Genomic DNA, 23,407 nt, shown 5'->3' with positions numbered 1-23,407 from the left:
TATGCATCCAGACCACTTGTCATCCAGACCCTCCCCCAAGCCTCATCCCCCTGCACTGAGAACCCCCCCAATGAACCCCACTCCACCTGCATCACCCTGATGAGCCACACGCTCTTGGATCCCCCCCACCACTGAGCCCCACTCCCCCAGCATCTGGACCTCCACACACTTAGACTCCCCTGCTGAGCTCTATTCTTCCCCCGAGCCCTGTCCACTGCGCCCCAACCACCTTCAGCTAGACTGCCCTGCAGAGTCCCCTTGCCATTGCACCCAGAATCCCCCAATAAGCCCCTGTGCATCCAAATCCCCCCCACATCCAGCTCCCCCACTGAGCCACCCACCCCAGACTACCCCAGGCAGAACCCTCTCAACCCACACCTGGACTCCCCCACACTAAGATCCCGCCTTGCTGAGCCTGCCCGCCCACACCTGGTGCACGGGGCACGGAGGGCAGGGCCCTGGGGTGTCTCTGGGTAGGCCGATCGCCCACCTCGGTGCAGCCGCGGCCTGGGCTCCCGGAGGCCAGGCTGCAGCCTCCACATTTACTTGACAATTAAAACTTGCAGAATTTTGCAAAATTTTAAAATATTGTGCACAGACCCTTTAAGGGCTTGGCCCAGGACGCCCCGGGGGGTCAACGCTCGCCGCCCTGCCCCCGGCCACCCCTCAGCACTCGGGACGACAGCGGAGCCCGGTTTTGGGCCCTGACCGGACCACCGCGAGACTCGGCTAACGGGGGGCACGCCCCGATTCCCCCCCCAGCCCACTTCATGGAGCAGCCGTTAGCCCCGCCCTTTCCTCCACCCGCGACCAGAGAGGCGGACCAATACCCTCCTCCCCCAGGCGGGCCGCTCTATCCGCCCCGGAGGCTGAGCTCCTGGGCGCCGCCGGAAGCCGCTCTCTATGGTCTCAGGCGGGCCACTCTACCCAGCGGGAGGTTTCTCACTGCTCAGACTCGGTCCGGCCGGCGCTGCCGTGCGGGCGCCGGTTGCCCTGGGGCCGCGGGATGGGGCGGAGCCGGAGCGCGCGGCGCGCAGCGCGGGACCAGGCGGTAGGTGAGCGCGTGGCCTTGGCTACGCCCGGGCAGACCCGTCCCTGGGGGCGCTGCGGGGCCGGGCCCGGAGTCCGCCGGGCCCGGAGTCTGCCGAGCCCGCTGCCGCCCGCCGGCCCACGCCTCCCGCCCTGCTCCGTGGCCGCGTGGGCCCAGGGCCTGGCACCCAGGGCTGGCCTCGACCTTCTCGGCCTCGCCGCGGTGCGGCCTGGAGCTCGCTGGGGCGCGCGGCTGAGCGACCCCGGCCGTTTCCTGACCGGCCAGCAGGCTCCTGGCGCCGGCCGGGGCGGGGCGGGGCGGGGCCGCGCCGGGGACACGCCCCCCCCCAACGGGCGCGAAGTGTCAGCGAACCGGTGCCGCAGCCATTGCCGGAGTCTTAGACCTGACCCAGCGCAAAGGAAGTGGCCTCGGCCGACAGCCTCCCCAAGCTAGCGACCTTGGCGCTACAAACAGCCTGTCAGAACCGGCAAAGGCTCCCCCGAGCCCCCGGCACGCACCCCTGCCTCCCTCCGGACCTGGCAAGGCCCACAGCGCCCCCCCCGCCCCGGACCAGCGCACCCCGCCCCGCAGCCCCCTCCGCGGCCGGCTTGGCCTGCTGGTCCCCCACCTGCCCCCCAAAGCCTAGCCCAGCACCCAGAGCCCCCCCAGCCAGGCCCACAGCGCCCAGCCAGACACGCAGCCCCCCTTAACCCCCCTCCGCCTTCTCCTCCCCCCAGCCCTGCTCGGCACACAGCACCGCCCCCCTCCGTCTTCTCCCGCCGGCACACAGCACGCCCGCCCCCAGCCCTGCCTGGCACACGGCTGAGTCCTGCTCCCATCTCCAAAGCGTGGCACGCAGCCCCCTCCAGCCCAGCTCGCCCGCGCCTCAGCCTGGCTGGCCCACGGCACCCTGCCCCCGGCTCCAGAGCTTGGCATACAGCCTCCCCCGCAGCCCGGCCAGCCACGCCACATCGCCGCTCCCCCAGAGCCTGGCTCCCCCCGAGCCTCTAGCACCAGCAGGCCCCTGCCTGTCTCCTCCCTCCCCCCCCACGGGCAGAGCTCCCCGGGCAGCACATGGAGTCCCCTCCCCGGCAGCCCGAGCCTTCTCCCTCGCCACGCCCCCACAGCCCAGGCACCCGGCGCTCCCTCGCCGCCGCCCGCCTCACCTCCTTGGGGCTGGGGCTGGGGCTGGGCACAGGGCTGGCACCTGCAGGGGGGGAGCCCCCGCTCCACCCGGCCGCCTCTCACCTGCAAGCTCGTTGCCGCTCATCCCACCGGAGCCCTTTTTGGCGCCCCCAAATTTTGGCGCCCTAGGCAGTCTCCTACTTCACCTAGTGGTACACCAGCCCTGGGCTTTGTGCACACATGGGGATCAGACTGTTTCACCCCTTCAGGGCTATCAATTAGTGCAGGGGTTCTCACAACAAAGTTCTGGAGGCCTCAGAGCGAGGACACCAACTCTTGCTGGTGGCCACTCAGACAATTTTTCCTAAAATTCTTAATTAACTTTAGGAAAAACAAATATGCATATATGTGTCCAAATATTCTAATTTATTTATGAAGGGTTTTTTTGCAGACTCAATAATAAAAATAATGTACAATTGTGTCTCTTCTTTACTGGCCCTAAACAAAATAGACACACAAATAAGATATTTTGCACATTCTTGTTTTTTGTTATTTCTTTTGCTTTTTGGTTGCTTTTTTCACAGCAGACTTACTAGCTAGCTTGGAGGCTGTGAAAACTGATATTAACAAATATAAATTTTCACAGCGGACTTACTCAGCTTTGCAAGCCAGGGGACAAATTAAACCCTGGATGGGGAAGTGAGCATGGAGACAGCGGGGGCCAGGGGTAATGGGAGGCTGCATGGGAGTCCGGGGTGGCAGTGGGGACCAGCGGCAATGTGTGTGGGAGTGAGCCCAGGGCTGGAGCTGGTGCCTGTGCGGCCAGGGACCTGAGACCACAGTCCCACTGGTGGTGGCCAGAGTTCCGGGGCCGGGAGAGACAGCAGGGGTCAGGGGCACTGAGGTGTGTGTGTGTGTGTGTGGTGAGTTCAGGGCCAGAACCCAAAGCTCCACGACCAGAGCCTGCTGCCTGCCACCCCAGGGCTGAAGCCCAAGCTTCACCATCCCAGGGAAGATGGGGAATTCACTGGCTGCTTGCTTCTCTGACATTTTGGCTCCAGACGGGGAGGAGGGAGGTGGCCCTGGGGGAGGATCCATTGCTTTGCCCCCCTCCCCCCCTTCACTGCCTGGGAGGCTGTGGGCTGCATTTGAGAAATGGTGAGCTAGTGTATAGCACCCATTGCCATTTGGGAAAGCAGTATTTCAGATATTGAGGGTTAAATTAAGAACTCTGTCTCAGCTTGGAAGTAAACTGTTGCTCCAAAGAGAGTGAAAAGTGCAAGTGCAGCATGACTGACTTCTGGAGAAATTTTGTGCCACTGCGCATCTGCAGAATTCATGTCCCTGGCAGATTTCTTTGCTTCTCCACAGAAAAAAGACTTCTGACAGGAAAGCAAAGAGAAGCCACAAGAGTGGTCACATGCCCCTCCCCAGCAGCGCGGGTGCCTTGGAGATGTAAATCACAGTAGGGCTGTGCGTGGAAGTGAGCGAGAGAGACTCTGTCCCTCTCGCTCACTATCGCAGTGTGCCTGGAGCTGAGGAGGGGCTGGGCTGGGCTGGGGACAGCCTGGCAGGTCCAGCTGCTAGTCCTGGCTGGGCTGGTTGGGGGAGGACAGGACTACCATGGGCTGCTCCTGTGGCCAGGTCAGAGCTGACCCCAAAAATCTCCCCTGGCTGCAGGAAGCTCCACACCCCCTCTGCTTCCTGCCCTCATTGCTCCCCAGCCACAGGGGAGGGTTCACGGTATGCAGAGCTGTCCCCCCATGCATCTGGACTCCCTGTGCTGAGACCTAGCCATCTTCACCTGGACCCCGCAGTCTCTCATTCCCCCTGTACCCAGAACCCCCCAACAAGCCCCTGTGCCTCCAGTTCCTCCCGCACACAGACCTCACATTAAGCCCCTCCAGACTTAGCTACTGCTGGGCTGACTCTGCTTGCCTCACACATGGATCGGAGGGCAAGGCTGGGTGTGCCTTTGAGACTCTGTCCCTCTTGCTCACTCTTGTCATGCCCCTGGCACAGAAAGACGGGGCCCTGAGGTTTTTCCTGTTTCATTGATGGAGCCCGGGCTCTAGGACTCTGCAGGGTGGGAGGGTACCAGAGTTCCAACTTTAGTCCAAGCCCAGAAGTCTGCACGGCAACCTGAACTGCCCTGCAGCCTGAGCCCTGTGAGCCCGAGTTGGCTGGCATAGGCCAGCCACAGGCTTTTCTTTGCTTTGTCGCCATACCCTTAAAGTCTTCTGTGCTTGACATACATGGAAATATTAGTATTGCAATCTGTTCTGTGGAGCAGTATAGATGTGCTTGTAAGGAATCTGTTTGTCAAAAAACATTTCCTGAATCTTTTGTTGTCTGTACTGTTATAGACATGCTTGCTGACAGGTATTTTGAAATAAATTACCAAAATAATGAAAATGGCATGATTATATTGTGTTATTTTGACAAAATATTCAGGATTTTGCAGAATTTTTAATTGTTTGGCTCAGAATTCCCTCAGGAGTAGTGACTGGGGCTCTGGTGCAAGCTAGAGGGTTTACAGGAAGTCTGTTGTCGCAGTAACTGGGTGGGCTCAAGGTTACATTCTGTGGTTATGAACTATACGCACATTCTGTGAATTCAATTCCTACCCTTGGCAATTTTTAGGCCAGTGGCTCTCAACTTTTCCAGATTACTGTACCCCTTCCAGGAGTCTGATTTGTCTTGCATACCCCAAAGTTTCACCTCACTTAAAAACTGCTTGCTTACAAAATCGGACATAATAATACAAAAATGTCACAGCACACTATTACTGAAAAATTACTTAATTTTGAAGTTTTACCATATAATTAGAAAATAAATCAATTGGAATATAAATATTGTTACATTTCAGTGTATGGTATATAGAGCTTCATAAACAAGTCACTGTATGAAATTGTAGTTTGTACTGAATTTGCTAGTGTTTTTTATGTAGCCTGTTGTACAATTAGGCAACTATCTCAATGAATTAGCCATCGTGGGGTGGGGCAAGAGCAGTAGATGCAGGATCCTGAGCAAGGTCTTGACTCCCTTTCTAGTACTGTTTTTAAAGAAGAAGAGAGGAACTCTCTCTGCCTCTGATGCCTATGGCATAGGGTTACACTGTGGCACAAAGAGTTCATGCATCAGATTTGGATTGCATATTGGGCCACTGATGATCTAGTCTCCTGACCTCACATAAGCTGTTGGTGAGTCCCCATGACTGGTATGGTGGGAGGGGATAGTGCATCTGTGGGTACAGCAGAAGTGTGTAGTCTGTCAGTGCCCTAGCCCTGCTGCCAGGCAGCATGTTTCACTTGGGCATTGAGAAAAGGAGTACTTGTGGCACCTTAGAGACTAGTGCCACAAGTACTCCTTTTCTTTTTGCGAATACAGACTAACACGGCTGTTACTCTGAAAATTGGGCATTGAGGAAACTCACTGGGCCTGTGACTTTCCAAGGGATGGACTAACTTGCTTTCTAAAAAAGGAAAGGGCCTGAGCTGCCCTGTTTAGATCCAGCTGTTTCCGTGTGGCTACTCCTAGGTAGACATCAGCAGACTGAATGTGAGTGAGCAGTCCTTCTCCTTGTTCCCTGTTCAGATTCAAGGCACTAACGACAGCAGTATTGTCAGTAAATGCTCCACCGCTGCTCTTGGCTACATCCAGGATGGCTTCCTACAGTACTTCGTTACCAAGAGATGCAGACGAGCGCCGCTGATTCATTGGTGAGGAACGGGCTTTGGTTTGATTTGGTTCTTGCTATCCTTTGGGAGGGGCTACTGATACTTAGTGGCAGGGGGGATTGCTGTGATTGGTTTTATTTTGTGGGTAGAGCTTCCATTGGTCTCTATTGTCAGTAAATCATAGCCTGGCCTTTAGTCTTGGTCATTCTTTTTTTTAATAAGGGAAATGCACTGTCATGATTGAGCAGAAAGCTATGCTCAATGTTAAGAGGTAATCTTTCTGAGTGTTCTAAGATCCATGTATGCAGTGAGATTGTCCTAAACATTACTGTGCAATAACAGGGGCACAAGTATACATTAGGGTGCAATTTTAGTGCCATTTGGAAATGGAGCTCCTGAAATATAGGCTCCCGCCAAAGATGGGTTTTAAAATTTTCAGATGGTGTAACAGGGTTCCACTCACTGCAGGTGCACCTCCTTATGGCTAGGTTTGGGAATTAGCCCTTGCACCCATTTCACACCCCTTTCTATTGGTTGCTTGTGCTGTGGCCCCTCTCTCTCTCTGGGACTCAGGGTGCTCCTTCTTCATGACTCGTCCCTTTAGCCAAGTCACTGTATAGTCCTCCAGTTCTGAGGTAACGAAGTCCCACCGGACAAGTTGTCCTTATGCTGTTTCAGGCAATATTCTGTTCCAGCTCCAGTTTGTTTGCCATTTTTGCAGTGGCTGGTAGGGGAACCTGGACCCATCTGCTACTGTGGTTCTAGCCCAGGGACCCTGTAACTAGCAACCTAGGTCTGCTAAGTCTCAGACCCTGTTGCTGTTTCTCTGGGCTCTTTCCTGCTCCACCTCTTTATCTCCTTGGCATATCTATGGGTTTACAACTGGAGCTTCTGCCCCTCTCTGTGGCTACTTCACCTTCTTAACCACTTGTCAAATTTCCTAGTCCAGGGCAGGATCCAAGGCTTATCCTGTCTCTGGATTTACTCCTTGACCTTGGCCAACTCTCTTTTCCTCTAGTGAGTGACTGCAGAAGTCATCCCTGTCACCCCTCCTTCTCTCACTTCCTGGCTTTATGCTTCTATCCCTGCTCCTTCCCTCAGCTGGGCTTCATCTGCCACTAGACCTTATCAGTGTCTGGTTCCCCTGCAGCATAGAAGGTTAATTGGTCCTTTCTGGCACACATTACCATGCTCAGGGCTCATGTGGTGTGGACACCCCATCACAGTTAAACTTTTTTTCCAAAGGTCTAGGGAAGAAGGCTATTAACTTTCATAAAATTTATATCACTGGATTGTCCGAGTTTAGAAATATTTCAAAACTTACAGCTCTATAAAACTTTAGCACCACTGCTTACAGGTAGTTTCCTTAGCAGCTCTTTTGTGATTTACTCATTTGAATCCTTAGGGGAACAGACACTGCTCCTTAAATCAAAGGATGAAGAGTTCAAATCCTCCTCTAGTGAGTTTTGTGTGCTATGCATGTTGCTCTCAGTCTTTCTTTTGCCTGGTATAGTAGAGGCTTATGTGGGAGGGTCTAGCTGTCATGGTGAAAATGACACCAGAGAGGATGGGATGGGAGTCCTGGTCAGGATGAATCAGTTCTGTGCCAGAAGAGGCCCACTGATTTCCAGCATTAGGCACAATTGACTGGATCTGAGCTGGGAGCTGGGAATAGGAATGCCTGGTGCAGGCCACAGGCCCGTAATGCTAAGTCTAGGAGATGGGGGAGGAGAACACCAGTGGTAATGAATGGGCCATTTCACTTCAGAGGACATCCTGGACATACTTCCCAACTGCTCAGCTACTAGCTCTGCCCTCCTCCTGGACCCTCCATGTCCTCAGTAGGCCTGGAGTGGCCTTGGGAAGGAAGGACAGTGGTAGCTGCCGGACTGTGAGAAGCACGTTTACCAACTGGAGACAGCAAAGGGGAAAGACAAATTAAACAAATTAGAGGATTGGGCCAAAATAAATCTGATGAGGTTCAATAAGGACAAGTGCAGAGTCCTGCACTTAGGATGGAAGAATCCCATGCTACAGACTAGGGACCGAATGGCTTGGCAGCAGTTCTGCAGAAAAGGACCTAGGGGTTACAGTGGACGAGAATCTGGGTATGAGTCAACAGTGTGCCCTTGTTGCCAAGAAGGCTAACTGCATTTTGGGCTGTGTAAGTAGGGGTGTTGCCAGCAGATTGAGGGACACGATCATTCCCCTCTGTTCAACATTGGTGAGGCATCATCTGGTGTACTGTGTCCACTTTTGGGCCCCACACTACAAGAAGGAGGTGGAAAAATTGGAATGCATCCAGCGGAGGGCAACAAAAATTATTAGGGGACTGTAATACATTACTTATGAAGAGAGGCTGAGGGAACTGGAATTATTTAGTCTGCAGAAGAGAAGAATGAGGGGGGATTTGATAGCTGCTTTCAACTACCTGAAAGGTGGTTCCAAAGGGGATGGATCTAGACTGTTCTCAGTGGTTGCAGAGGACAGAACAAGCAGTAATGGTCTCAAGTTGCAGTGTGGGAGATTTAGGTTGGATATTAGGAAAAACTTTTTCACTAGGAGGGTGGTTAAACACTGGAATGCGTTAGTTACCTAGGGAGGTGGTGGAATCTCCTTCCTTTGAGGTTTTTAAGGTCAGGCTTGACAAAGCCCTGGCTGGGGTGATTTAGTTAGGGATGGGTCCTGCTTTGAGCAGGGGGTTGGACTAGATGACCTCCCGAGGTCCCTTCCAACCCTGATATCCTATGATTCTATTAGAGGAATCAAGCTCCGGACTGCCTACTCCACTTCAGGGACTAGAGTAGCAGGAATGGGCTACGCATGCTGTTCTGCAGCACAGGGGAATCACAGAGGTGTGAAGTAGAGGAGGAGGGAATGAGGCCTTTTGGGAAAGGAATGGGTTCTGAAGGAAGGGAGTGAAGTTCCCACGAGAAGGGGAGTGTGGCGTTTTTGAGTGAAAGGGGAAATCTGGATACAACAGTTGGATTTTATTTCCTAGGGGTTACTATGTCCGGGCCCGAGCTGTGGATCATTGTGTGCGAGAGTTTCTGCTACAGAGTCAAGGCCGCCCCAGGAGACAGGTGAATTCTCTGGGGGAGGAGTGCAGGGCCTGAGCTCCCATTGTGGGTCTGGGGAGACCTCCTTGGTGTCTGTGGTCTGCATTAGTGTAGCATATCCCCTGTCATCCCTTCCCAGGAAGACACAGATGGGTATATAAGACTGGCACCATTAGTTGCCCACTTTTGTTCTTGGAGCCTGGGCAGAGGAGACAAAATCCTTGGGAGGGGGGCACTGCCTGTGTACATGTTCCTACTACTGGGGGTTTGCCACGCTAGGCTAATGCCCCATGGATGTTGGCACCTACATACTCTGGTGCTTTGTGCCCTGCAAATAGCCAGGCTGCTGCTGGAGTTAAATAACATTCTCTCCCCTCCCCCTCGCAGATCCTTTCTTTTGGTGCTGGCTTTGATTCCCTGTATTTCCGCCTAAAGGCTGTGGGTCTTCTGAGTTGCACTGTGGTGTATGAGGTAGATTTCCCAAGTGTGACAAGCCGGAAAGCTGCTCTGATCAAGGGTACGGAGAACCTGGCCATGGTCGTGGGAGGAGTTGGAGGGAGAGAATCAGGTATGACATTTCTGGCTGCAGCAGGCTAGCCAGAATGCAACTTACCTGTCATCTGATGCAGAGGCAGAGTATGTAGGTGGAGTTTCCACAAGGGATAGTGGGAATACACTGGTTGTAAGTTTCCTGGGCCTTTTGCAGATCATTCTTGACATTGTCCCTCTGTGGCCTATTAGTGATGGGAGTCTGTGGCATGGGTTTTCCCAGTCTCCTGCCCAGTGTTTCCTCTAATTTTTCCCACACATGTGTGAAATGAATTTTGTTATGTGGTGCACATAACAAAATTCATGTGGCAGGGGTTGGGTCGAGGGGTTTGGAGTGTGGGAGGGGGCTCAGGCTGGGGCAGAGGTTCAGGGTGTGGGGGGATGAGGACCCTGGCTGGGGGTGCAGGCTCTGAGGTGGGGCGAGGATGAGGGGCTCAGGGCTGGGGCAGAGGGTCAGAGTGGGGGGTATGGTCTCCAGCTGGGGATGCGGGCTCTGGGATGGGGCCAGGGATGAGGGGTTTGGGATGCAGGCTGCCCTGGGGCTACAGGGGGAGAGAGGACTCCCCCCAGCTCTCTCTTCTCGCAGCAGCACCTGGACTGGGGCGGGAGAGGTGTTTCTCCCCCAGGCCGCAGCAGGTCCAGGCCAGGGCAGGTCCGGGGCTGGGGGAGGGGCGCTTCTCCCCGCTGCAGCAGGTCCAGAACTGGGGGAGGGGTGCCTCTCCCCGCTGCAGCAGGTCCGGGGCTGGGAACGGGGCACCTCTTCCTGCCGCAGCACGTCCGGGACTGGGCGCCTCTCTCTGCCACATCCCTGAGCGCCTGTGTGGTGCTTAATAGGCTGCTGCGCAGCTTAGAGGGAACTAAGCTTCTGCCCCCACATGCTGTCAGTGCGGGTGGGGACACTATTGAGAGTGGTTTGTCTCTCATGTGGGTGTTCCTGTCACTCCTGCTGCTGCCAGCATATTAGCAAGGGGTCAGTGTTGTAATGAGGGTGTCTTGATTGTTTTCCCCCAGGAGCCATGACCTTTTCTGTGGAGGATTATAAATTGCTGGGAGTGGATTTATCTGAGCTGTCTAAGCTGGAGCAAGCCCTAAAGGAGGCAGGCCTGGACCCTGAGGTTCCCACCATGCTTTTAGCAGAAGTGGTGCTCGCTTACATGGAGATCAGCAGGTTGGTTGGCTCACTCTCTTCCCTGTTAGCTAGGTGCCTAAGTGGGTGCAGTGAGGACAGTATTAGTATGTGGAGAGGGTCTGAGAGTGGAAAGTCTGATCCTGGAGACCTATATCTAGTGCCTTTTGGCTGTTCCCTGGGTGAATTGTGGAAGCCACTGGCAGCTACTTAGTTAGAGCTGCCATGGGGTAAATCCCTTCATTAAGTAGGTAATCTGCAGAACTACACCTCAAATGGGAATGGCTCTGGATCGTGGCAGCTCCTAGAGCCCTCTGGGCAGCTGGGGGAGGGCTCTTGCAGCTAACCAGCACCAGATGCTTCTCTGCTCAGCACACTTCCCTCCAAACAGAAGAACCATCTCCATTGGCACCCTCTGTGGATCTATAGAAAGGTTCCTGGTGCCTGTTCCCATCTCTGCTGGGGCCACAGCCTTCTCAATTTCTCTCCTTTGCCTGTGGCTCTGATAGGTCAGATGCTTTGATCCAGTGGGCAGCTCAGCACTTCCCCTGTGCACAGTTTGTGGTCTATGAGCAGATGCACCCTGAGGACCCCTTTGGTCGCATCATGCAGCAGCACTTCAGCCGGCTGAACTCTGTGCTGCACACCCTGGCCCAGTATCCCAATTGTGAGGCGCAGAGGAGACGCTTTCTCCAGCGGGTAGGTGGTTATGGTCCTGGAGCAGGTGTGGGTTCTGAGCCATCTGGGAAAGAGCATAACTTCAGAAGGCAGGGATGATCCCACTGGGCTTTGGTGTGCGTTGGTCAGAACCAGGCCAGGGATAAGAGGCACTATCCACTCCAGCAGCCACATGGCCTCCTCTCCCCATGCGCAGTCTCTTAGAGCACCTTCTCTTGTCTGACAGCTCTCTCCATGCAGGAGCTAGTACACTGCTTATTGTGGTGAAGCTGCATCCCTCGGAGGATCCCACAAGTTTAGGGCCTATTAGCTGGGGTACAATGAGTGTCGACTCTGAGCTAGTCGACTCTGAGCTAGTCAGGATGGGGCATTTGCTGCAGTGTGAATCCTGGAGACAGGAGGTATGCCCCCACCATGGGGATTGAGCTGTCCATGTTCAGGCCAGCCAATTGTGTGGGAATCTGGCCAGCACTGCCAGTTTGAATATGTTTTAGAATTGGGAGCAGGTTGTGAGTCTGTCACTGGGGGAGTGAAGCCCCTGCTGTGAGGGAGTGGAGCGGATTGTGGCTTTCTCCCTGAGGGAATGTGGGTCTCTGTTTTAGGGATGGGCCGAGTGCAGTATCATTGATATGAATGAGTTCTATGCCAGCTTTATCCCCGAAGATGAGCGACGGAGAGTGCAGGCTCTGGAGCCCTTTGATGAATATGAGGTAACTTTACCCCTTTTCTTTCTTACACCAGGGGCCTGGCTTTAAGGGGCTGTAGCTTCCCTGGTGGTCATGGGGCTGGCTGCAGAGGTGCTGCTGGGGATATAGGTGTTGCTGGGTAAACAGAAGAGGCCCTGGGAATCTGAGACGGAGCCTGCAGGGAAGCTGCCCATGAAGCTGGGGTGGGCAGCAGACGTTCTGGCCTTTTAATATATGTTTCAGTGACTGCCTGCCTCCTGCTCCCACAGTTGGCTGCACAGGCCCCATCCCATGGGCAGAGTCAGACCCAGTTCCCTAAACTTCCCAGAAGTCAGTGCAGGCCCCAGTGCTGCAGCTTACTTCCTAAGTGGGCCTTTGCCCTAGCTTCAGTCTTCAAGTGGGCTCAAGACTAGACCTAAGGTAAAGTGCCCAGATTACAGCAGTGCAGTCTCTGCACCAGAGACAGGAAAAGGAGAGCTTTCCTGGTGCATTGTTGGAGACTTTGGCATCATTTTTAATAGGGTCTGGGAATCTAACAGGTTAACCTTGTCTCCATCTGCTGTGGGCCTGCATCCCTTCCCCTACATCCCTCAGTGCCCCACTCCCCACCACCACTGCTGCAAAGATCTGAGTTTCTCTCTTCTGGCTTGTTGCAGGAATGGCACCTGAAATGTTCACATTACTTTATCCTGGCTGCATCGAAGGGGAAAGAGCTTGCCTGGACTCCTCTGTTCTCCAGGATGCCAGGTAAATATGAACTGACTCTCACTGGCACAGGCCTCTGAAAAGATCCAGGGGTATAGCCTTTCTCCAGAAAGAGCACATGAGATTCTGCCATCTGAGTAGACCTCTCCAGCCTTCCTGCTAATGATGACTTTGCAATCTGTAGCTGTCATAAATATAGAGAGAAGGGTAGCATAAAATCCCTCCTTGGCAGCTGTACTAAATTGCTTTACCAGTAAGGGGTTAAGAAGCTCAAATAACCTAGTTGGCTCCTGACCAGAAGGACCAATGAGAAAAGAAGATACTTTCAAATCTGGGTAGGGTGAGTTTGTTTGTGGCTCTCTTTGTTTGTTCCCTCTCTGGATGGAGGGAGAGACCAAGCAAGTACATCATCTCCTGAAAATATACCTGGAATGATCCATCTAAAATCGCAGAAATTGTAAGTAGGCAAGGAAATGCGTTAGGTTATCTTTTGTTTTAGCTTGTGAATTTTCCTTTGCTATAAAGGTAGTTTTATTCCTGTTTTTGTAATTGTGAAGCTGAGGCCAGAGGGGAGTCCTCTGTGTTTTAAATCTTTTTATTATCCTGTAAAGTTACCTTCCATCCTGATTTTGCAGGTGTGATTCTTTTACTTTTTTCTTTATAATAAAGTTCTTCTTTTAAGAACCTGATAGATTTTACTGTCCTGAAGATAGAGGGTCTGGTCTGTACTCAAATTGTTAAGGCAATTAGTTGATATATTATTCTCAAGCCTCCCCAAGAAAGGGGGTGAAGGGGCTTGTGGTGATAGGGATTCCAAGTGACCCTTCCCTGAATTTTTGTGTAATTCACTTGGTGGTAGCAGCAATACTGTCCAAGGACAAGGAAAGGAATTTGTGCCTTGGGGAAGTTTTTAACCTAAGCTGGTAGACTATAAGCTTAGGGGGTCTTTCATGCGAGTCCCCACATCTGTACCCCAGAGTTCAGAGTGGCAGTAGCACTGAGGTCAGATTTGCACCCTGCGATGTTGGTCTCCTGGCTCAGTGGGACTGAGTGGTGAGAGCTTTTCATTCCTTCAGGTTGTTGCACTCTCCTAGTTTTGAGTTATTCTGGATGGTGGCTGCAACTCCTCCCTCCCATCCACTGCTCATTTGTGGCATTCTTTAGACTTCGTGTCTCTGATTTCCTCACTTCTGCCTCCCCACAAGGCCCTGTAGGCCATCCCGTTCTCTCTATTATATATAGCAGGCTTGGCCAAACCGCAGCTCATGAGCTGCATGCGGCTTTTTTACTGTTAAAATGCGGCTTGTGCAGCCCCCAGACCATTTTCTGCCTACTAGACTAGGGGTTGGGAGCTCGGGCTTCTGCCATGTGGCGGGGTGGTGGGGCTCAGGGCTTTAACCCCACGTTGGGGAGAGGCTCCTGCGGGGCTGAAGGTCCGAGCTTCCCCCACCTCCTGAATCTGGTAGGCAGAGGAATGGTGCTCGGGCCTCCAGGAAATAATTCAAGAGAATTTAAACCCTGGTGAACCCAATAGAGTGAGACTGATAGAGAAATTTGCACATGTGCATTATACAAGGAAATTGCATCATTCTGTATTCAGATGTTGCGCTGTGTGGACCTTGTATGCTCATGATCTCCCTGCATCTGCAGAATACAGATTGTGTTTACTGTTCGTAAGTCGCATTTGAATAGTTTTAGATTTAAGTGTTAACCCTGTGTTAATTTCGTGGATGACAATTGTTAGAGGGCTTTCCCTTCACCCTGCCACTTCCCTGGTTCTTGTCACGCAGACAGCAAGCAGCAAAAGACCAGAAGTCCGAAGTACAGACAATGCAATGTTTATTGGGGTTAATTTCCAGCAAGCATGATTCCAATTTCCCACCCGCTTCCTGTTTGACCCCAGTTTATATAGTAATATTCTCAGCTATACCTTAATCAATCATTTTACTGAAATTTAACTAACCAATCCTAACATATTGTAACATAATTCTCTAACCAATTATATCTCAGGTTTCAGAGTAGCAGCCGTGTTAGTCTGTATCTGCAAAAAGAAAAGGAGTACTTGTGGCACCTTAGAGACTAACAAATTTATTTGAGCATAAGCTTTCATGAGCTACAGCTCACTTCATGCATCCGATGAAGTGAGCTGTAGCTCACGAAAGCTTATGCTCAAATAAATTTGTTAGTCTGTAAGGTGCCACCAGTACTCCTTTTCTTTTTGCAATTATATCTCACTACCTCAATTAACTTACACCTAGCAAAATTAATTATACAGCAGACAGAAACAATTAGAGAACCAGACAGATTCACAATAGAAAAGTGGGGGCCATAAAGATAAAACAATACAGAAATGAGTTTCACAACCATTGATAAGTGATTTCTTGCCAGACAGGATGCTATCAAACTAAGTTTTCTTTCACCATCTTAAGATCTGTTGCTTTATCTGGTGGTGATGGGCACTGTCAAGGTTCCTCCCCCACTCTGAACTCTAGGGTACAGAAGTGGGGACCTGCATGAAAACCTCCTAAGCTTATCTTTACCAGCTTAGGTCAAAACTTCCCCAAGGTACAAAATATTCCACCCTTTGTCCTTGGATTGGCTGCTACCACCACCAAACAAATACTGGTTACTGGGGAAGAGCTGTTTGGAAACGTCTTTCCCCCCAAATACTACCCAAAACCTTGCACCCCACTTCCTGGACAAGGTTTGGTAAAAAGCCTCACCAATTTGCATAGGTGACCACAGACCCAAACCCTTGGATCTGAGAACAATGAAAAAGCATTCAGTTTTCTTACAAGAAGACTTTTAATAGAAATAGGAGTAAATAGAAGTAAAGAAATCCCCTCTGTAAAATCAAGATGGTAGATACCTTACAGGGTAATTAGATTCAAAACATAGAAAATCCCTCTAGGCAAAACCTTAAGTTACAAAAAAGATACACAGACAGAAATAGTCATTCTATTCAGCACAATTCTTTTCTCAGCCATTTAAAGAAATCATAATCTCTAGCATACCTAGCTAGATTACTTACAAAAAGTTCTAAGACTCCATTCCTGTTCTATCCCTGACAAAAGCAGCATATAGACAGACACACAGACCCTTTGTTTCTCTCCCTCCTCCCAGCTTTTGAAAGTATCTTGTCTCCTCATTGGTCATTTTGGTCAGGTGCAAGCAAGGTTACCTTTAGCTTCTTAACCCTTTACAGGTGAGAGGAGTTTTCCTCTGGCCAGGAGGGATTTTAAAGGGGTTTACCCTTCCCTTTATATTTATGACAGGCACTATCAGGAAAGGATCATCTTCCTAACAGCCCAATACCACCTTATTTCAATGTGACTGGTTTGGAATGTGAGGATGTGACCATACGCTTCCCAGCTTATGGCTACCCCTGCACAAGGCCTCAGACTATCTTGGTGAGAGAAGGCCCATACACAGGCGGATTTGTGATTTTGTTTCTTATATCTCTATAACTAGCTAAGTGATAATAATATACCTAAGTTCTTAAAGTATAGGCCTTTACAGGCAGGCCTGAATATCTATTTTCTAACGACATCTTCAAAATGGTAAGAAATGCAAGTATGAAGAAGAAAACCAAAGTTTTAAGCCAGTATTGGAGGAAGATTTTGCATTCACTGTTAAAGATGGCAACCCCCTGTGCCTTATCTGCAATGCATTGCTCACTCACTACAAAGCAAGCAACTTGAAATGTCACTACGAAATTAATCACAATAACTTTTCATCTAAATACCTTCCTGAATCAGAATTAAGGAAAAACAAGCTAACCACATTAAAATTACGCCTAAACAGTCAACAAACACTACTTTTGGCATTCAGTAAGGAAGCTGACACAATGACTGAAGTTAATTTTGTTATGTCATGGAATATCGCTCGTGCTAAACATCCATATTGTGATGGAGAATTTAAGAAGAATATTGCAGAAGTGGTTGCAATTTTGGATACAACTAACAAAAAAACTTCAACTAATAACGCAAATTTAAATTTTGCATCACACTATGGAGAGCCATATTTCCCAGATCAGTGCTGATGTTGCAAGCAAGCTGCAAAACAATCTAAAGAATTCTCTAGCATTCAGTCTAGTTGTTGAAAAATCCACAGATATACAAGATAAACCACAACTAGCGATATTTGTTCGCTATGTTTCCGTGGATGTAATTGTGAAAGAAGAGATGTTGAACTCAGTGGCGCTAAAAGAAACAACCTGCAGTATTGACGTAAAGAATGCACTTGACAAAGCATTTACACATGCTGATATACAGCTGGATAAACTCGTCAGCATTGCAATGGATGGAGCACCTGTAATGGTGGGGAAAAAAAGTAGGCCTTAACATATTCTTGAAAAGCAATCCCAAATTTCTGGAGTTTTTCCCTGTTTATTGCATCATCCATCATGAACATCTCACAGGCAGATATTTCAAGTATGAAAATGGTCATAGAAATTGTCAGTTTCATCCACGTGAATGGGAAGACTCATCGACAGTTCAAAAATTTAATCAAAGAGCTGGATCTTGAAGAGAAACCTAACAACGTCTCTTTCTACTGTATTGTGGGGTGGTTATCAACCAGCAGTGTCTTATATAGGCTTGTGGAATGTTGGAGCCTATTAATGCTTCCCTTGAAGAAAAGGAAAAGTCCTATCCACATCTGAAAGATGAGCAATGGATGTAGGATCTGATGTTTTTCACTGATATTATGCAGCATCTGCGCAAACTCAACTTGGCATTCCAAGGGTAGGATAAGATTATTTCTGACCTTACTCAAACAGTCTTCAGCTTCTAGAACAAGTTAAAGCTTCTGCAGAGAGACATAGTGTCAAGACAGTTCAACCACTTTCCCCATCTCAAGAGTAGGGTAAACACATTCCCTGAATTCTAAGTAGAAGATCATAAACACGAGGAATACAGAGGTAAATTACAAGGTCTGCTTGATGATTTTGGGGGCAAGTTTGAAAACTTGCAGAAGTTGAGATCCTGCTTCGCCTTTCTTATAAACCCATTCATGCTTGATGTGAACAACGATGGCTGTCTGATTCCCCAAAACCATGGTTACAGAAAGATCTACTGTAGAAATGGAACTATTGGAACTCCAGGAGGATCAGGCTCTAAAGCTGATGTGTAAGTCACAGTCTGCAATCATGTTCTAGAAGCTAGTGCCCAAAAGAAAGTAGACTAACTCAAGAAGACGAGTGTGCGACTCATTTTAGTATTCAGCACAACATACTGCTGTGAATCGCTGTACTCCATGATGAAGTTTGTAAAATCGAAACCTCTGACCGAGTTCCTCCACACCACCTTGACAACATATCAACCAGATTTCCAAAGACTTACGACCAGGATGGAGACCCACAAGGACTCTAGGTCAAGCACTAATTCGCTGTGATTCAGTAAGTAGGATGTTAATATTTTAAATGCATGTATAAAGGTCGTGCATGTCTTCATAGAATCATAGAATATCAGGGTTGGAAGGGACCTCGGGAGGTCATCTAGTCTAACCCCTGCTCAAAGCAGGACCGATCCCCAATTAAATCATCCCAGCCAGGGCTTTCTCAAGCCTGACCTTAAAAACTTCTAAGGAAGGAGATCCACCACCTCCCTAGGTAACGCATTCCAGTGTTTCACCACCCTCCTAGTGAAAAAGTTTTTCCTAATATCCAACCTAAATCTCCCCCGCTGCAACTTGAGACCATTACTCCTTGTTCTGTCATCTGCTACCACTGAGAACAGTCTAGAGCCATCCTCTTTGGAACCCTCTTTCAGGTAGTGGAAAGCAGTTATCAAATCCCCCCTCATTCTTCTCTTCCGTAGACTCTCTCCTCATAAGTCATGTGTTCCAGTCCCCTAATCATTTTTGTTGCCCTCCGCTGGACTCTTTCCAATTTTTCCACCTCCTTCTTGTAGTGTGGGGCCCAAAACTGGACACAGTACTCCAGATGAGGCCTCACCAATGTCGAATAGAGGGGAACGATCACGTCCCTCGATCTTCTGGCAATGCCCGTACTTATACATCCCAAAATGCCATTGGCCTTCTTGGCAACAAGGGCACACTGTTGACTCATATCCAGCTTCTCGTCCACTGTAACCCCTAGGTCCTTTTCTGCAGAACTGCTGTCGAGCCATTCGGTCCGTAGTCTGTAGCAGTGTGTGGGATTCTTCCGTCCTAAGTGCAGGGCTCTGCATTTGTCGTTGTTGAACCTCATCAGATTTCTTTTGGCCCAATCCTCTAATTTGTCTAGGTCCCTCTGTATCCTCTACCTGTCCTCCGAGTTTAGTGTCATCTGCAAACTTGCTGAGGGTGCAATCCACACCATCCTCCAGATCATTTATGAAGATATTGTACAAAACCGGCCCCAGGACCGACCCTTGGGGCACTCCATTTGATACCAGCTTCCAATTAGACATGCAGCCATTGATCACTACCCGTTGAGCCCGACAATCTAGCCAGCTTTCTATCCACCTTCTAGTCCATTCATCCAGCCCATACTTCTTTAACTTGCTGGCAAGAATACTGTGGGACACCGTGTCAAAAGGTTTGCTAAAGTCAAGGAACAACACGTCCACTGGTTTCCCTTCATCCACAGAGCCAGTTATCTCGTCATAGAAGGCAATTAAATTAGTCAGGCATGACTTTCCCTTGGTGAATCCATGCTGACTGTTCCTGATCACTGTCCTCTCTTCTAGGTGTTTCAGAACTGTTTCCTTGAGGACCTGCTCCATGATTTTTCCAGGGACTGAGGTGAGGCTGTCTGGCCTGTAGTTCCCAAGATCCTCCTCCTTCCCTTTTTTAATGATGGGCACTACATTAGCCTTTTTCCAGTCATCCGGGACTTCCCCGGATCGCCATGAGTTTTCAAAGATAATGGCCAATGGCTCTGCAACCACATCCGCCAACTCCTTTAGCACTCTCGGATGCAACGCATCCGGCCCCATGGACTTGTGCTCGTCCAGCTTTTCTAAATAGTCCAGAACCACTTCTTTCTCCACAGAGGGCTGGTCACATCCTCCCCATGCTGTGCTTCCCAGTGCAGTAGTCTGGGAGCTGACCTTGTTTGTGAAGACAGAGGCAAAAAAAGCATTGAGTACATTAGCTTTTTCCACATCCTCTGTCTCTAGGTTGCCTCCCTCATTCAGTAAGGGGCCCACACTTTCCTTGACTTTCTTCTTGTTGCTAACATACCTGAAGAAACCCTTCTTGTTACTCTTAACGTCTCTTGCTAGCTGCAACTCCAGATGTGATTTGGCCTTCCTGATTTCACTCCTGCAAGCCCGAGCAATATTTTTATACTCATCCCTGGTCATTTGTCCAATCTTCCAGTACTTGTAAGCTTCTTTTTTGTATTTAAGATCAGCAAGGATTTCACTGTTAAGCCAGGCTGGTCGCCTGCCATATTTACTATTCTTTCTACACATCGGGATGGTTTGTCCCTGTAACCTCAATAAGGATTCTTTAAAATACAGCCAGCTCTCCTGGACTCCTTTCCCCCTCATGTTATTCTCCCAGGGGATCTTGCCTTTCAGTTCCCTGAGGGAGTCAAAGTCTGCTTTTCTGAAATCCAGGGTCCGTATTCTGCTGCTTTCCTTTCTTCCTTGTGTCAGGATCCTGAACTCGACCATCTCATGGTCACTGCCTCCCAGGTTCCCATCCACTTTTGCTTCCCCTACTAATTCTTCCCGGTCTTGCGGCTCTCAAACTTCTGAAAGTTATCATATGTGGCTCAGAGGGTCAGTAAGCTTGGCCACCCCAACATACTACTATTTTCTACAGGACTCCTGGCTCATTCCGCATAGGATGAACAGCTGTTCAGTATTTTGTTTTGTCCTCATTGTTCAATGTGTGGCCCCATGCCTCAAGTATAGCAGTTTTCAAACACTGGTCCGCACACAGAATTATTTATTTCTTCATAAGCTTACCAGTTGTATTTGAGTGCTTCATAAACATTCATGAAAAGTATTTTCACAACATCTCTGTGAGGAGCAGTGGTGGTATTATCCCTGTTTTACAGATAGGCAACTGACCCACGGAGAGATTAAGATCAGAAGTATCCACTAATTTTGGGTGACCAATTTGAGGTACCTAGGGTTTGAGTTTTTCTGAATATTTAGCATTATATAGCACTTCATATGTTCAAATCACCCACCGACTTCATTTGCAACTCTGAATGTGCAGCACTTCTGCAAATCAGACTTGCCTAGCACCACATAGTAACTCTGTGGCAGAGGCAGGGGTAAAATCCATTTATCCAGGGGAGTGTTAAACTACTTTAACCCTGGCTAGTGAAAAGGGGACTGCAAACAGGGGAGTTTGAGAGGGAGTTGTAATATAGTCGCTATGGTTAGGAAGGGCCCCATCACCAGTGCCAACGCTGCTCCTGTCTCCTCCACCTGCGCCTGTATCCAGACAGACAACCTAACCATGGACGCCTCTACCCAGATGCTGGTGTGGATTTGCAGACTGTGGCCTGCAATTCCCACTCTCGGAAAGCCAGGCTGGGGGGACCATCCAGTGCAAAAGGGGCCTGCTGGTGGAATTTCTCAGGAAGCAGGTGGGAGTGCTACAGGAGGAGGTGGCTAGGCTGAGGAGCATCTGTGCACAGGAGGAATTCCTCAAGAGTATTCACATGGAGACATCCAAGGCTGAGGAAGCTATTCAGTTACCGAGGATTGCTGTCACACCACTGGGGGAAGAGGATATGGCTCTGTCACAGGGAGGACACTGGCTGCTGGTTACTTCAGGCAGCTGACAGTGCTCCACCCCTACTCCCAACCCACCCACCATGGTGATGGAAAACTGTTATGCTGCCCTGGCAACGAGTGAAGAGGAATTGCCCCTGGAGGAGGAGGCGGAGGCGGAGAAGCCATGTACCCGCAAGACTGGGAGGATCACAGCCACCACTCCCAGGAGGAAACTTAGGGTAGTGGTGGTTGGTGACTCTCTTCTGAGGGGGACGGAAGCACCCATCTGTCACCTTGACATGGCATCCCGGGAGGTATGCTGCCTGCCAGGGGCCGTATCCGAGACATTATGGAGGGATTGTCAAGGATCATCCGGCCCTCTGACTACTACCCCATGCTACTCATCCATGTGGGCACTAATGATACTGCGAGTTATGACCCTCAGCAGATCAGAAATGACTACAGGGCTCTGGGAGTAAGGGTGAAGGAGACCAGAGCACAGGTGGTGGTCTCTTCAATCTTTCTGGTCAAGGGTAGAGGCCCAGGCAGAGACAGAGGCATCCTGGAGGTGAATGCCTGGCTGCAAGGATGGTGTTACCAGGAGGGCTTCGGCTTCCTTGACCACGGGATGCTGTTCCAGGAAGAAGGACTATTATGCAGAGATGGGGTCCATCTATCGAGGAAGGGGAAGAGCTTATTTGGATATGGTCTGGCTAACCTAGCAAGGAGGGCTTTAAACTAGGTTCAAAGGGGACAGGTGACCAAAGCCCACAGGTGAGTCAAGAACATGGAGACCTGGGAGAAGGTTTGGAATTTGGGAGGAGCAGGGGCTGTTAGAGCACGGATAAAGGAGAGACAAGACAACTGGTGTGGAGGGGGATCAAATCAGTATCTTAGATGTCTGTATACTAATGCAAGAAGTATGGGGAGTAAGCAGGAAGAACTTGAAATGCTAGTGAATAAACACAACTATGACATATGGCCCACAGAGACTTGGTGGGATAATACACATGACTGGAATATTGGTATAGAAGGGTACAGCTTGCTCAGGAATGACAGGCAGGGAAAAACAGGAGGAGGTGTTGCCTTATATATTAAATATGTATACATTTGGACTGAGGTTGAGATAGATACAAGATCTTGTTGAAAGTCTCTGGGTAAGGATAAAAGGGGTAAAAAACCAAGGGTGATGTTATGGTAGGGGTCTACTACAGACCACCAAACCAGGAAGAAAAGGTGAATGAAGTTTTTTTTTAAACAGTGAACAAAATCATCCAAAGCACAAGACTTGGTGGTGATGGGGGACTTCAACTACCCAGACATCTGTTGGGAAAACAACATAGCAGGACACAGATTATCCAATAAAGTTCTTGGATTGTATTGGAGACAAATTTTTATTTCAGAAGGTGGAGACGGCTAGTAGGGGAGAGGCTGTTCTAGACTTGATTTTGACAAACAGGGAGGAACTGGTTGAGAATTTGAAAGTGGAAGGTAGCTTGGGTGAAAGTGATCATGAAATGATAGAGTTCATGATTCTAAGGAATGGTAGGAGGGAGAACAGCAGAATAAAGACAACGGCTTTCAAGAAGGTAGGCTTTAGAAAACTCAGGGAGTTGGTAGATAAGATCCCATAGGAAGCAAGTCTAAGGGGGAAAACAACAGAAGACAGTTGGCAGTTTTTCAAAGACACATTATTAAGGGCACAAGAGGAAACTATCCCACTGCATAGGTAAGATAGGAAACATGCCAAGAGATCAGCCTGGTGTAACCAGGAGATCTTCAATGATCTAAAAATCAAAAAAGAGTTCTATAAAAAGTGGAAACGAGGTCAAATTAGAAAGGATGAATATAAATAAATAAACACAGTATGCAGGGACAAAATTAGAAAGGCCAAGGCACAAAACGAGATCAAACTAGCTAGAGACATAAAGGATAACAAGAAAACATTCCACAAGTACATTAGAAGCAAGAGGAGTAAGGACAGGATTGGCTCATTACTCAGTGAGCGGGGGAAATAATAACAGAAAATGTGGAAATGGCAGAGGTGCTTAATGACTTCTTCATTTTGGTTTTCACCAAAAAGGT

At 49.6% G+C, this 23,407-nt stretch overlaps 1 protein-coding gene across 5 annotated transcripts in view; it reads left to right on the top strand.

Annotated features, from left to right (window-relative positions):
• The first annotated feature begins 884 nt into the window (after positions 1–884).
• LCMT2 (leucine carboxyl methyltransferase 2) overlaps positions 885–23,407 on the top strand; it is an 80,044-nt gene continuing 57,521 nt past the window's right edge. The window contains exons 1-9 of one of the 5 annotated variants that reach the window (XM_077808025.1): positions 905–1,055; positions 5,753–5,877; positions 7,241–7,294; positions 8,837–8,918; positions 9,282–9,462; positions 10,455–10,611; positions 11,079–11,268; positions 11,850–11,957; positions 12,590–12,680. In XM_077808025.1, coding sequence (XP_077664151.1) covers positions 9,429–9,462; positions 10,455–10,611; positions 11,079–11,268; positions 11,850–11,957; positions 12,590–12,680 — 580 coding nt within the window. In that variant the 5' untranslated portion in view covers positions 905–1,055; positions 5,753–5,877; positions 7,241–7,294; positions 8,837–8,918; positions 9,282–9,428. Of the gene's footprint in view, positions 1,056–5,752; positions 5,878–7,240; positions 7,295–8,836; positions 8,919–9,281; positions 9,463–10,454; positions 10,612–11,078; positions 11,269–11,849; positions 11,958–12,589; positions 12,681–23,407 lie in introns of all 5 variants that reach the window. The other 4 variants (XM_077807854.1, XM_077807993.1, XM_077807774.1 and 1 more) reach the window with 4 other exon arrangements.

Source organism: Eretmochelys imbricata, chromosome 1 (assembly GCF_965152235.1).
Source record: "Eretmochelys imbricata isolate rEreImb1 chromosome 1, rEreImb1.hap1, whole genome shotgun sequence".
Lineage (NCBI taxonomy): Eukaryota > Metazoa > Chordata > Testudines > Cheloniidae > Eretmochelys > Eretmochelys imbricata.
Note: the sequence above shows the minus strand (reverse complement) of the source record. Positions and strands in the feature narration are given on the sequence as shown.